The 14,998-nt window shown below is 47.1% G+C and overlaps 1 protein-coding gene across 1 annotated transcript; it reads left to right on the top strand.

Annotated features, from left to right (window-relative positions):
• The first annotated feature begins 11,636 nt into the window (after positions 1 to 11,636).
• On the top strand, positions 11,637 to 14,655 carry LOC123445198 (transcription factor bHLH77-like). Its single transcript, XM_045122155.1, has 8 exons — positions 11,637 to 12,702; positions 12,807 to 13,019; positions 13,134 to 13,199; positions 13,316 to 13,384; positions 13,494 to 13,568; positions 13,654 to 13,893; positions 13,996 to 14,086; positions 14,202 to 14,655. The coding sequence occupies exons 1-8, from the start codon at positions 12,076 to 12,078 to the stop codon at positions 14,237 to 14,239; spliced, it is 1,419 nt and encodes a 472-aa protein (XP_044978090.1). The 5' UTR covers positions 11,637 to 12,075; the 3' UTR covers positions 14,240 to 14,655.
• The last annotated feature ends 343 nt before the right edge of the window (positions 14,656 to 14,998 follow it).

The following is a 14,998-nucleotide window of genomic DNA, read 5'->3' on the forward strand; positions in this document are numbered from 1 at the left end:
TAGATATCAGCATGTCTTTTTCCAAGAAAGTCCTTGACACTGTACATATTTATTTTATTTTACTTTTAGTCTCGGCTCGTTAGAGCCAAGGATCAAAAACATATTTTCGTTAAGGGACCACATTTTAATGGCATGCTAGCGTAAATTAAACCAAACAAAATATAAGTATAAGAGAATAATGTATTCCCATTGCAGATCACCGTACAATTTAGTGTGAAATAAAATTGTCGTTTATTTCTGTATGGTCACATATCATTCAAATCACGACAATAAAGACAACAAGAATTATAGAACAAATAATGCTAGCCAAAAACAATAATCCTTGACTATATAAAGATGAAACAGAGATAACTACACGAGACTATAAGTGCAAAATTAGTTAGGGGAAGGCACAAAATTTGTCACTATTATAGGATGAACAAACATAAAAAGGGACAAATATTCTGGGTCACTAGATCAGTGTCATCTTATGAATTCATATATTTTACTATAGTATGGATTTAGAAAGTATTTATAGATAGTTGCGTTACAAAATAATTTATGCATGGGTAATAATTCGCACTTGGCGGTCTCAACACTTGATGATTGTTGCAGGAGTTGAGGGATCATCGTAAGACGTATACTTTTGTAGAGAGGTTAAAAGTCATTTTTTTCAGAAATTATTTCAGTTCATTTTGTTATTTTTTTACTAGCAAAAGGCCCGTGTGTTGCAACGGCAGAAAAAAATACCACACGCTTTTAATTTTTTATAATCATTTTGATTTATTAAAATAATAAGCTAACTAACTAATGTAGTCAGTCCTATCCTATTTTGTTGAGAAATCAACCCGTCCATTGTTAATTCCATCATGATGAGAAATTGAGCGGGACAAGCAAAGCAAAACAAAGAGGCTACGTGAATTGATCAATGGACTGTTATCTTATTTCACTCATGGGATAGAGAATGTGGGATCAGATGACAAACTGAATGTGGTGTTCCATTCTCTGTCTCTACAACAATACAATCTTTCATTTAGTACATTCATTCATCAGCAAACAAATCCCAACAAAACAAAATTTCTTGTCGATGCTTGGCACACGGTTGGAGGCATGGGGAGGGGATCTCACCAGATGATGAGTTCCTGCCGGAGGAGAGGATACGATGAGGGGAACAAGGGTTATGCGCCTCTATCTGGCCATAAGGAGTCGCCGTTGCCGCGCCATAACCTCAGAGTTCCCCGTGTGAGCCATGGAGGCCCGTCTCGACCTGCAAGTACTTCGCTCCGCCACGCCTTATCCGTGCACCGCCGCCGTTCTGCATCGAGCAGACGCATCATCCCCAGTCACTGTAGCTGCCGCGTTGATTTGATCCAGAAGCTGTGCTCGAGCACCGAAACGGGGGCAGCAAGCGAGCAGAGGTACGGCCGCGGAGACGAGTGGGTTGAGATCGACAACAGTGGTGGTTGAGGTCGGCCGCGGCGGCGAGTGGTGTGGCAGCGGCCTGGGCACAGGCCAGGGTGGACCAAGGTCGACGTGATGCGCTCGAGCGCCGCAACGGGGGCAGTGAGCGGGGAGAGGTACGGCCGCGGAGGCGGGTGGGTTGAGATCGGCAGCGGTGGCGGTTGAGGTCGGCCGCGGCGGCGAGTGGTGTGGCGGCGGCCTGGGCACAGGCCAGGGTGGCCCAGGGTCGACGGGAGGAGGCGATGCGTACGGGTATAATTTTTGCAGCAAATCATTTTTTCTTTTACGTTCCAGATAAATGATGAAGCGCGGGTTGAATAACAAAAATTACAGGGGTTTTTTTAAAAAAATATCGCGGTGGGTTTTCCGACGGAAGCAATAGCCACTTTATTACTACTAGCAAAAGGGCCCATGCGTTGCAACAGGAGAAAGAAATACCACACGGCACACGCTCTTAATTTATAAAAAATGTCTATAATTTGAGAATTTATAGTTACGATACAAATAAAGATGGTCTTATCCTACAAAAATGCAGTTCAAAATTTCACAGGTCATCTATTTTAACACGGCTTGCATGTAGATTTAATACGTACAAAGAATCAGTCAAGTGACCTTCAGTTTCACCTCTAATCCTGATTTTGTTGACGTGTTCATCCCCAACCCGGATGAGTACCGGTATGAAAGAAAGACGAATAATGACTTATTTATTAAGATTGCACTCTAGATAGTATTTTTATTGAACGTTTAACAGATAAAATAATATCATATTTAAATTCTACATATTTTTCTAATCAAATTCCATGTATAATATGTTAAATTTGGAGTTAGGGTTTAAAAGATATGAGTATTTTAAAAAATATTTAATATATACTATGAGTTTAATGTCATAAACAGTAAGGGTTTTTTTGTAAAATTACCTCGATGGGTTTCCCGACGGAAGCGATAGCCTCTTTATTATTAGTTGGTTCGTTGGTTCGTTCGTTGGTTCGTCCGTTCATGACACATATATATATATATATATATATATATATAATTATTATATAGATATAGATTGTTTTGAATTTGTTACCAGGCGACAAGCCTGGTAATAAGCTGTAAAAAAAAAGAGGACGATGTTTTCCTTGAAAAACCTCCAAAGCAAACCACAAAAGCGCACCGCTTTTAACCCCAGCAACCCGTACGCGTGAGTGGATGTTTACCAGCAGCTGCAAACGGTACGGCTAAATCGATCCCAAAACGGCGAAAGCAAAAAAAGCAGAGAAGAGTGCGGCGGAAGCGATCATGAACGAACGAACCAACGAACCAACGAACGAGCGGCCCTCTCGCGTCTTTCCCTCCCCGCACAAAAATGCTAGACCTACAAAAATTTACAAAGGTTTACGGGTGACTTGCCCGTAAAGTCTTCATCATTTTCAGGCAACAATGCATGCGATGCGATTCATTCACGTACTCGGCCGCTTCACCCCACCGCCACTGTGCGTGCGTCCGTCCGTTGGCACGCACGCACGTACCCATGGACGTCTTCCCCGGCCCCGGCCCCGGCCGTCCCGTCGCTCGCGGGCGCAACAGTGGCCGTGGTCGCCTGCCCGTGGCCGGTCGACGTTTGTATCCACTACCGGAACCGGAGGCGGCAACGGGCGACAGATCGGGCGTCGTTGGGAGGGCTGCCAGGACGAATCCGGCCGGCGGTACGGGAGGGTCTCTCTGATTACTAGTTACCGGCATTGCCTCATTTGGATAAAGGCTCGCGTTATCATCGGGGTGTGGGTATCATTGGTGCCACCTGATTCATCCAAAGAGCGAAATATCGTAGGGCACTAGCGCCTGCCTGGAGACCCGGACGTGGCACTGGCGTGCCGTCGCCGTTCACGTTCCTCAGAATGGCAACGAGATGCCCTACCGGCAGATATATATACTCAGAGTATTGTGTAGTTTGCTTTTGGTACGGGCGTTCATAACCTTGCATGCCCGTTTTGGGACATTTTAAGCATAGTAGGAAGAAGTGTACTATACCTGTACTCTTTTGGGAGTACTTGGGCTCGTAAATTGGGTTTATTGCCTTTGGGGAGCTGAGCGGAGTTCATTTTGCCTTGATTAGCACTTCCATAAATTATGACTTGATGGCACTACTACAGTTATCTTTAGGACATATTAGGGGGTTTTATTTTTCATTATTTTCGACTAACCGCCAGGAGTACTGCCTTTTGGTTAGACGGATATAGGTGTTTACGTATGATTAGGCTAGTTATTATTTAGGGTAAATCAAAGATATTGACTACTTTCTCTGTCTCGGTTTATAAGTCATCTTACGATTATCCCAAAACGCTAAGGCACGATGCATTCACTTTTACCTTGTTTTTTTAAACATTAATACAAAATCAATCAATAAAAAACGTGGGACGTATATGTTTTTAATGATTTGAGACTAACTAGCACAACATGCAGTGGTCAATTTATTTCATGCAATGGTATTAATTAGCAAATTATCGTTAATTTCTCTCGTTTTTTCTCTCTGTCTTAGTCACGGTACACAACCTAAAATGGCATATGAGGTTCATCCGTGTGGATTTCATATTTCTAGCCATGGAATCGGAGTTCATGGCTTTTTATCTCCTGCATGCACCTCATTTTTAGGCCTTGTCTCTAGGCCATCTTTTCTCCACTAGAATTCGATTCAATTTTCCTTAATTATTTTGAAGTAGTGTATATCTGATGGTAACATCAAATATTGTTGGGAAAATCTAAATAGAAGCGCCGCATGCTGACGGTCCCGTGCAGCCGCTCGGGTCGCATGCAAGCAGGTGCTATCTGAGCTGTACTTATTTTCTAAACAACCTCGTTAGAGAAATGGTACACAATACGCTGCCTATAGCCTTCTACAGTGCACTACACTTTACACGTTTGCAGGCAGGCACGTGGCTAGTGCTATTCTCTTTTGCATGAAATTGGATGCTGTTTTTTCTGTTTTTTCTTCTTTTTCTTCTTTTTTTTGCAAGCTATATGAATAAAATGATAACTCGGCACAATGAAAATGACAAGTACCATTGTGTAATTTTTTATCTGTCAAGCTACATGAATTAAAGATGGCAACTCGGCACAATAAAAATGACAAGTACTAGTGTGTAATCTTTTTCTGGCAAGCTACATGAATTAAAGATGGCAACTTGACACAACTAAACACTAGACAACCAAAATGTAAAAATAGTAGGCAAGTAAGTTATTTTTAATCTGGCCACTAAGTGACTCATAATATGAAAACTAATTCCGGTAATTTGGTGTAATTTTGTTGGCAAGCTATGTGAATAATTTTGTCACAGGTTGTGTTTTGCTAATTTAAATATGTGAACTTGTCATATTTACATACAAATTTGCTAGAAAATTATTTTGTGTGCTTGCTAGGTTAACTATGTCGAGTTGTCATATTTACAAACGATTACCAAAAAAGATTTGTTGTGGTCGTTGGTTTTAAATATGTCGACTTGTCATATTTTTGCACGTAATCACCCAAAAAAAGTTGTTTGTGATTGCCAGTTTAATTATGTCAAGACGTCATATTTATACACAATTTTTAAAAATATGGTGATTAAGTTATATTTTTTCAGACAAGTAAGTAGTTACTAATATGACAAGTAAGTGCATCAAATGTGGTAAGTACGAGCAAAAAAAAGTTGTCGAAACATATCGACATGTGATCTAGTTTTGAAGATTTCGTCGAAACAAAGTCAATGGTGAAAACGGATCATCGATTTAATTAACGGTTTAAGAGATAAAACTTTTTAAAATTCGGTCATTTTAGACCAAATCTTATGACATCATTGGATTTGCATGACAAGGGTTTGGCGGTAGGAATTGCTTTTTAAAGTAATCTAATTAGTAAAGCAACACTATTTTTACATTAAACGGATGATGGACCACACTACGGAGCAGCGCCGCATCTGGGGCTTCCGGTGCGGCGGCCCAGCTAATGGAACATTAGTACGCATGCAAAATTAGTACTCCCTAGATGCATACTCATTACTTTAAACAGCTTGGACATGCAGGGGCAAATTCCTCTTTCTTTATTATGCATGCATGCAATGACGTCATCAAGATTCCCTTCGATGTTTGAAATTCAAAAAGTTTTATCTACAAAACCGTTAATTCAATTAATGATCCGCTTTCACCACTGACTTTTTCGCGACGAGATCTTCAAAACTAGCTCCCATGTCGATATGTTTCGATAACTTTCATTTTCTTCGTTACTTGCCAGATTACTATCACTTACTTGTCATATTATTTGTTACATAGTTCTCACATTAAATCAACTTGGTTATCGGGTTTATGAATGTTGATATACCCCACTAAAAAACTTGATTCATTATACTTGTGCTGCTTTATGCATTTACTTGCTTGTTATTAGTATTTTAATACCCACTTTTTAGCTTCACATAACATTGCAATGCTTAAAAAGTATAAAAATATTGTCCTGATAACTATATATAACTTTTGTGACAACTATACATCCGTAAGATGACATAAATCTGGCAACTAGAAACACGAAAAAAATCAACGAAACATGTCAATATGGGATCTTATTTTGAAGGTCTCATGGAGACGAACCTAACGGTGAAAGCGAATCTTGAATAAAATTATTAATTTATGAGATAAATCATTTTTAAAATTTGAAAAAGCATTTAATGCGATGATGTAAGCATGAGGTGGAAGATTAATGCATGCGCATGGGGCTGCGGAAGCCGCTGCATGAAAGAGCTGTGATGCGGCGCTTGTCTTTATAATTTTTCAAGGATGATTAGCTGGGCCGCTGCACCGCAAGACATAGATGCGGCGCCGCTATGTAGTGTTCTCCAATATTGTTTCTTTTACATAAGTGTTCGTTTGTCATCCTGTAACATGAGTCTTTTTTTGCAACCCCATTATCATACTTTTTAGGATGAATTGGTAGGTTTGGGTTTGAATGTTATATCTACTAACACTTAATACTGATAATAGAAACACATGGGCAAATTTGCTTCAGAATTACACGGTGCTTCGCTAGAGATCCAACAATATGTCATGCATATGACAATGGATCTGTTTTCCAATGCCTTCGTGGCAGTGCTGCCCTAGACAACATTGACAAGCCGACAACCTCGTGTTCTCCTTAGCTCTTCAGATCGACGAGTTTAGGGTTTGGTTGCCAGTGACATCGCTTTGGGAAGGTGGCGACGTCGTTTGGTTCTCCGACACCACCTACTCCCTCCATTCCATAATATAATTCTTTTTAAAGATTCCACTAGAGAACTACATACGGATGTATATAGACATAACTTAGAGTGTAGATTCACTCATTTTGCTTTGTATGTAGTCCTTTAGTGAAATCGCTTAAAAGACTTATATTTAGGAACGGAGGGAGTATTATACATGCATGGCTAGCCACCAGCGTTTTTGGCAGTTCCACAGGGCAGCTCGCGAGCTTGTGTCTCATGGATCCGGGCATCAGGATTCGTGCGTCGATCCAATTTTTAGAGTCGGTCCATCAAGATCATCGTCGCTGACATTTCTTGACAGAGTTAGATGACATTCAGGCGGCACATGTGGATACAACTCCCCCGTTCCGGGAATGGGGCAGAACTCCAGTTACGACGTGCCATCGGCATGTGTAGGTCGAAGAGGACGGATGAACCTCAAGGGCCGGGGTGCAATTTTCCGTTTCGGGAGGATTATTTTTAGAGAAAAGATAACGTCACATGTGTGCGCGTTTTGCAACTCGCCGACACACAATGATCAACGTCCATTCATGTTTACACGAATCTTGACATGTTTGCACGTGTGAGTGTTTATCAGTTCGTCCACACGCCCGCGCGATCGCCATCTCTCCCACAACCCAAACTGTCAGTTGCCATGTTTTTTATAGTGGTACATGAAAATTCCTTAGTGTGCTTGTAAGCAGATGGCAACTCTCTCGTACCAAATACGTTATTTTGCCATGTCTTTTTGTGGTGTTTCTATGACAACTGCCTAATGTGCTTAGAGGCATATGGTAAATTCAAGATATTATATTGATTTGTCTTCCTAGTGTTACATGACAACTGCCTCGTGTTAGTAGGTGGCAACTCCTAAAGTTTTTAAATCATGGCAATTGTAGTAGATCAGGCCATACATGCCAACAACTGCAGTTGTTCATAAATGACAGTTGCACTTTGACGTGAGATGACAACTGCAGTTGTTCAGACATGACGACTGCAGTTGAGCAACCATGACAAATATAGTTGTCCAGACATGACAATTGTAGTTCAGCAACCATGACAACTGCAGTTAAACAAACATGAAAGAGGGTCCGGACATGTTTGGGGATGAGGACGCGTGATGAGTGTCACGCGAGCGTGCCGGGCCGTAAGGTAGGAGGCAGACGTGTGAAGGTGTGGACGTTACCTGTTTTACCCACACTAGGCGTGTGGGCGGGATCACGAGACAGGAGGCCGGACGTGCGGCCATTACATGTTTTGATCATACGTAGGCGTGTGGGCTGATTGTCTTATATACCACACGGAACCTGTGACCAGACCCTTAACGATCAGGACCCTATTTTTAGCGCTGTTTTTTTCTAATACGAGCAAAAAAAGAAGATTGAATTGGGTTCTACGGTAGGAGCAACAACAGCGGTAGCAGCAACATCAAGTGGGCCGGTGTGAGACGTCCACTACACTACACTGACCGGTTCAATGCTGCCATACCGTACAGCACGTATTTATGTTTCACGAGCACGTTTGTTGAACAAACCTCACAGGCCAATCATAAAATCTCCAGCACTCGGCGTTCGTGTTCCATCCATGCCGGCTGCCCACCCGTACTTCCGTTTTGTTTGGGCATGCCTCCCTACACGCAACTTGACGAGCCTGCATTCGTACGACCGATCGTGAGATTCCAGATACAATTTGTGAAAACCCAGAGGAAAACAGAACGGACCAGATGAGCCACAAGGGGATAAAAACCCCAATCAGATGAGTCACAAACAGTTGGTTCCCAGAGCAGAGCAGAGAAGGCGCAGGAATACAAAATAAACGCCCGGGGTTCCACTTCCATCCAATGGGCTGCCGCTGCATCCTCTTCAAAATAAAGAACCGGGCAATGATTATACTGGAGGATTTGTATTTTGCTGGCTACTCTAGGAGGGAAGTAGTAGTAGGATCCAACCCAAAATACCACGCATCGCTTGTCCCCCAGCGACCCTTCTGCCCCATTCCACGATTTAATGATTGGTTCATCGATCAATTCCATTCCATGGGCAAGGCAACAGCAATTCAGGGACCATCGCCTTCACCCCTCGATTCAAGATTAGAAATATCGCAGGTTCAGAAAAACAGGGCACAAGCAACCGTAAAAATAATTAGTTATGTCCAAATTTTCCCCATGTTTGTTTGCACTGCCATTTCTTTATGTTTGCATCATTCAGCGCATCCAACCCTGTTCGCTGACTCGTCTGGACTCGTCCGTGGACATGGTACCGTCGATTCGGAGTCGACCATTCAACCCTGTCTTTACACATCCGTCCTTGCTTTTCTTTCTCTTGAAACGGTACTACTGCGGTCTACCTCGACAGTGTCCTCTCTTCGATGGTGTGTGTGGTCTTGTTGGTGTCAGGTCGGCCGGATGTCTTTCTGTGGATGTGTTATAACGTTTTTCGTTCGGGTTTCGTTAATTAACGGACAACTTTATTCTACCTTTTTAACGTTTTTAAAAATAAAACCGTGGTGTTCAAAATAATTATAAAAATAACATAATTCATCTGTAAATAACATGTAAGTATTCCCAGTACAACAACAACTTAAATATAAACACTACATCCACAATAATAGGATGTTCTACAAGTTTCTGAATTCGTTGATTCCCAATACAACGATACTTGACTTAGAATCCACACGCATCGCCTCACAAATTGTGTCCCTTGAGCTTCATTCAACAATGTACGGACATAAATGATATGCCCTTTGTCATGTGGTACAACATGACAACGCATCCGAGCTATACCACGTGATGCTTACGCGTATGCAACATTGGGTGAATCAATGAATTTATCAACATATAGACCAACGAGAAGGCCAACTTACGATTTCAATGGTTTGCGAGCCCGATTGCCACATGCTCTTCACATACGCAGTCGCACCACAAAACTTCATACTGGAGTTGAAGATGGTGTATCATTGACGGACTAGCGACTTCACATTATGTTCATGGAATACGTGCAAGTCTTAGGACGCGAGGTGCTTTTGCTCATGAAATGAAGCATGCATGTTTTTCCAAAAGGTCAGGTCCCCTTGCCTCATGCCTACTAAGTTTGTAGATACAACTTTCCAAGCATCGGAAAACACCTCATCCTCAAGCATCGAGTACTTCGTCATCGTGCTTACTCAAGGAAAAAACAAGAAGGTAAAAGTAAAGCTCAATGACATTTGACCGACCGCCTGTCTGGTGTGGTGTCCCGTCATGGACAACGAAGGCATGGGCCGAGGGTAAATGACCACAAACGAATCCTACATGGATGACAACGTAGTCCTAAGCGGACACACACGTGGGTAGGGGATTCAGCCGCTTGGCAATGGTTGGGTTACAATCAAAGAGGTACAATGACAACGTCGGATGAGGAGGATGCGAATGCAAAGGGGGGTGGGTGGGGGTGGAGTGAAAGAAGAATGCCTCACATGGGGATTTGAGTGAGTTGAAGGTGTCAGACTCGTCTGTATACATGGCCATGGACAACCCGACCCGATCCGACCGAAAAATCCCGGTCCTTGCCGGGCTTAATCATGTCATCGTGCTAGGCTTGGAAAGGGAAATTGAGCCCGAAAGCTGGGCTGTGCTTGGGTCCATGGAGAACTAAATTTAAGACGCGGTTGGGCCGGGCCGATCGGGCCTTGTCGGGCTTGGGCCCAATATTTAGGCCCGACGGTTGGCCCGGGCCGGACTCGGGCCTAGGTTTTCAGCATCAGGCTTTTTTGGCCCAGCCCAAAACCGGCCTGATCCAAGAAATGCACAGGTGTATTCCTGTGTGACGACGGTTTGAACGCCCGTAAAGCTTTCCTTAGTTTGTGTCTGGTTTATAGGAATTAGGACAACCGGACGTGCCCCTCAGTCGGTTACTCCCCCGGAAAAGTAGGATCACACGAGGCGATCAAGGGAGGCGACGAGGGTTCCCTTGCGCGCCGCCGGTGACGCCTTCGGTTTCCTCTCTCTCCGTCGGCCCCTCCGGCAGTGGGAGGGAGGGGGAACCTCGGGTATGTTCGCTAGGTGGGTGTGTGGTAGGGTTAGGGTGGAGGGAAACGCCGTCGAGGCCGTTGCGGTGGTGTCGCGTCGGAATAAGTTTTTCATGGCTCCGTTCGCGGTCAGGCGAGGCTTTTGCCTTCGTCTAGGAGCCAGCGGGGTTGGGGATCCCCGGATCTCGTCGAGGTCGCGGGCTATGATGGCTGGAGGTCCATTGGCACTGGACGTTTGGGTCCTCAGATGGGTGATGGATGCAGGGAGACGAAGACCCTTCTTCATCCTTGTTGGTATGATTTGCTGCTGTTGTTCTTCTCCTTCCTCTACGCTGATGCTGGTGGGAGATCCTGCTTTGTCCGGGCGGATGGCCCGGCCGCGGTGCTGGACCTGTCGGATGACTCGAGTTCTCTTCCTTCCGGAAGGGACACTTTTCGCGATACTCAAAGCCGAAGATGGCGACGGCTGCTGCAGGTGTGTTGGATTGAAGTCCATGCCCTCTCAGCGCTCGTGTCAAGTAGGGAGGAAACAACGTGGCGGCAATTGTACCATGGTCGAAGATGATGACCTGCTTGCGACTGGTTGCAGATCCTTGTGCTGGAGGGGTCTTCTCTCAAGATTCAGGGATGATGACACAGGGCTCCGGAGATCCTCTTTTTATGGTTGTCTTAGGTACCGTAGGTGTTCAAGACCCTCCTTGTTTGCGTTTCAGCGTGCTTGTAAGGGTCAACTTCATTGTACTGATTCGTGATATGAATGACAAACTCTAAAAAAAAAAGGACAAGCGGACGTGTCCGTGAATGGACGGGTACCACGTGTCAAGCATAGTCATCTCCGGCGTTTGTGTCTCGAGCCAGTTCCTTCCTCCCCCTTGTTTCATGGCAGGAAAGGCTGAGGCGATGATGCCCATAGCCCATCCAATTTGACCCATGCCATCCTGGACCTATATCATACACACACACTCTACCACTCCCTCCCACCACGCTCCCTCCCTCCCTCAACCTCGTCTCGTGCTTTTTGCCTGCGGTGGGAGCTTTTCGCTTTGGTTTAGGTGCTTCTTTCCCACTCGCCACTTTCCCCCCTCCCTCCCTCTCCCCTCCTGCGTGCGGTGTCACGCACACCAAAAGCTCCTGCCTTTTCCCTTATCTCAGCGCCACCCGTAGTGGGATTTGGTGGCAGCTGCTTGCCTCGCGCGCTTCCTCGCTCTCCTCCCTTCCTTCCTTCCTCTCTTGCCCCCTGCGTCACTCTCCTCCCGTCACCGCACCGCACGCGCGCGCGGCGTTCTTCCCTTCCCGGTGGGCTCGGAATTCGGCGTCTTCGTTTGCTCCTGGGACGGTTGATTGGCCGCGGTTGCTTCGGGCGGCGGATCTTTTGCGGAACTCCGGCGAGGGAGGGTTAGGGGAGATGAACTGCGGGCCGCCGGACCAGCTTCCGCCGGCGACGGCGGGCTTCCTCAACCTCAACTGGGACAGCTCCATGGACGCGGGTGGCCACCCGTCGCCGGCCTCCAACTCCGCGGCGCCCACCGAGGGGCTCGCCCTCCACGGGATCTCGCCGCGCCCGCAGCAGCACTACGGCGCCGGCACGCCGCTCGGCTCGCCCACCAAGCTCAACCTCTCCATGATGGGCCAGTACCGCCACCACGCCCACCAGTACCCGCCGCCGCAGGTGGGCGGCCTGCCCACGCTGGAGAACCTGATGCCCATGGGCTCCCTGGACCAGTTCCTCGCCGACCCGGGCTTCGCCCAGCGCGCCGCCAGGCTCTCCGGCTTCGACGCACGCGGCGGCTACGGCGCGCAGTTCGGCCTCCCGGACGACGGCCCCGTCGGCGCGCTCAAGGAGCTGGAGCTCGGGAGCGCCCGCGACGACTCGTCCGTGTCCGATCCGGCGTCGGCGTCGGCCGGCGCCGGGATGGCGCTCAAGGGCGCCTCCGACGGCAATGCGAGGAAGCGGAAGGCCGCCGGCGGCAGCAAGGGGAAGGGCAAGGACGCCTCCGTGTCCACCACCTCCGCCAAGGATCTCCTCGCCAAGGTACGCCAGACAAGAACAGAATTCCGCTCAGTTCGGTTCTCCAAGGAGCAGGGCATCGATCTCAACCCGACGAGCCAATCGTCGCCGTCGCCGTCGCCGTGCAGGAGGACTCGTCGTCGAAGCGCTGCAAGTCCATGTCCATGGAGGACGGCGAGGAGAATTCCGGCAAGGGGAAGGCCGCGCAGAGCAGCAGCGAGAACGGCGGCAAGAAGCAGGGCAAGGACGGCGCCTCCAAGCTCCCCGAGCCGCCCAAGGACTTCATCCACGTCCGGGCTCGGCGCGGCGAGGCCACGGACAGCCACAGCCTGGCCGAGAGGGTACCATTCCCGGCCTCTCTCCTGGCCTGCATTCTCTTTGTGTGTTCAGTTGGACTGACGATCATTTTGAGTAGAATTTCTCATGCTCTGCTTTCTCTTCTCGTGCTTGCTCAGGTGAGAAGGGAGAAGATCAGCCAGCGGATGAAGCTGCTGCAGGACCTCGTGCCCGGCTGCAACAAGGTACTGCTCCCACAATCCTGCACCCATCATTTCGCAATTGTTGCTAGGTTCAGCCAGAGTTGAGAGAGCTGCGTGTGCCCGGATTTGAAACCCGGGAAAATTGTTGCCTGTTTCAGGTGGTTGGCAAGGCCGTGATGCTGGACGAGATCATAAACTACGTGCAATCGCTGCAACGGCAAGTCGAGGTACACGCCCATCCTCACCCAAAAACAGATGCGGAAGGATCATGAAAGAAACCCCATGAATTGCCGTCTTAAACGCTTCGTTGCCATCCCTGTCCACTCTTGCTTGCAGTTCCTGTCCATGAAGCTGGCCACGGTGAACCCGCAGCTGGACTTCAACAATCTGCCCAACCTCCTTGCCAAAGATGTGAGGACAACCCATTGCCACATCCGGCCTCTCCTCTCTCTCTGACCGACTGGCTCGACTCACTTTTGCTTCTGATCGATCGCAGATGCAGCAGCAGTCGTGTGGGCAGCTGCAGCAGGGCTCGTCGCATTTCCCGCTGGAGGCGTCGGGCGCGGCGCTCCCCTACATGGGCCAGGGGAACAACGACCATCTCGGCGGCTGCGGCATGTCCGACGGCGGCATGGGCGACGATCAGGGCGCCATGCACCCGCTCGACCAGGCCTTCTGCCGGCCCATGGGGTCGCAGCAGCAGCAGCAGCACTTCCTCAGCGACGCCGCCTCTCAGGTAACCATGATCGGCTATACATTTTGAGCTTCCATGATGTTGGACGGAGCGAGGAACGTCGAGGATGATGATCGGTTTGTGATGGTGGTCGTGCTCGTGCAGGTTGGGGCTTTCTGGCAAGATCTGCAGAGCGTGGTTCAGATGGACATGGGGCAGAGCCAGGAGATCGCCACCTCGTCCAACAGCTACGACGGTGAGTGAAACCATTCAGTTTCAGTTTCAGTTTCAACTTGAATTTCTGAAAATTCACATCACTTTCAACCAGCTCATCCAAGATTCGGATGCTAAATTCTGTTTCTGTCGACCAGGCTCGTTGCAGACGGTCCACATGAAAATGGAGCTTTGACATGATCACCAGGGAAGAAGCTCGATCCCACCACCGAACGCCTCGACGACGCCCGCTGTACATAGGGAGGAGAAGCAATTCAGAGCCTGAGAGCCAGTCATGTCAGCCAAGCTTGCTTGCCGTCCATGGAAGCACTCTGAGATTCAACCTAACAATGTTGGGCCCTAGCAGTGTCTTAGCTTCTAATTTCCACCCACCCATGGTTATTTTGAACAAGAAAATGGAGCGCGGCCGGCCGTGTGACTGACGGTATAGCTCCTTTCTTCTGCTAAGCCTAGTAGCAAGATCGATCGGTACATAGCGCGGCACCCTTCCTATCCATTCTCCCTCAAATGAGAGGGGATTGCATTGAAGATGTGTAATAGTACATCATTTGTATTGCCATTATATATAATATAGTATATGTTTCTAGCCTATCAATATATATATATATATATATATATATATATATATATATATATATATATATATATATATATATATATACGTTATTAATGAATGATCCTTGCTGATCTAAACACACTGGCGATGATGCTGATGATGATGATGGCAATTGAACTAGTGGAGCATAATTGAACTTGTATGGTTGTGTTGCCACTTGGAGATGGTGAGGAGCCGGGATCGTTGTTGCTGCTGTGTTGTTTTGACAAGGACGGTGGGAGAAAGGACATGGACAGAAGGAACAAAGCAATCTGCTGTTGGATGGGGCTGGGATTTGGGATTTGTGGGTGCCTTTTTAGCTGTTGGGTTGGGTGGATG

Source organism: Hordeum vulgare, chromosome 3H, assembly GCF_904849725.1.
Source record: "Hordeum vulgare subsp. vulgare chromosome 3H, MorexV3_pseudomolecules_assembly, whole genome shotgun sequence".
In the NCBI taxonomy this organism is placed as follows: Eukaryota; Viridiplantae; Streptophyta; class Magnoliopsida; order Poales; family Poaceae; genus Hordeum; species Hordeum vulgare.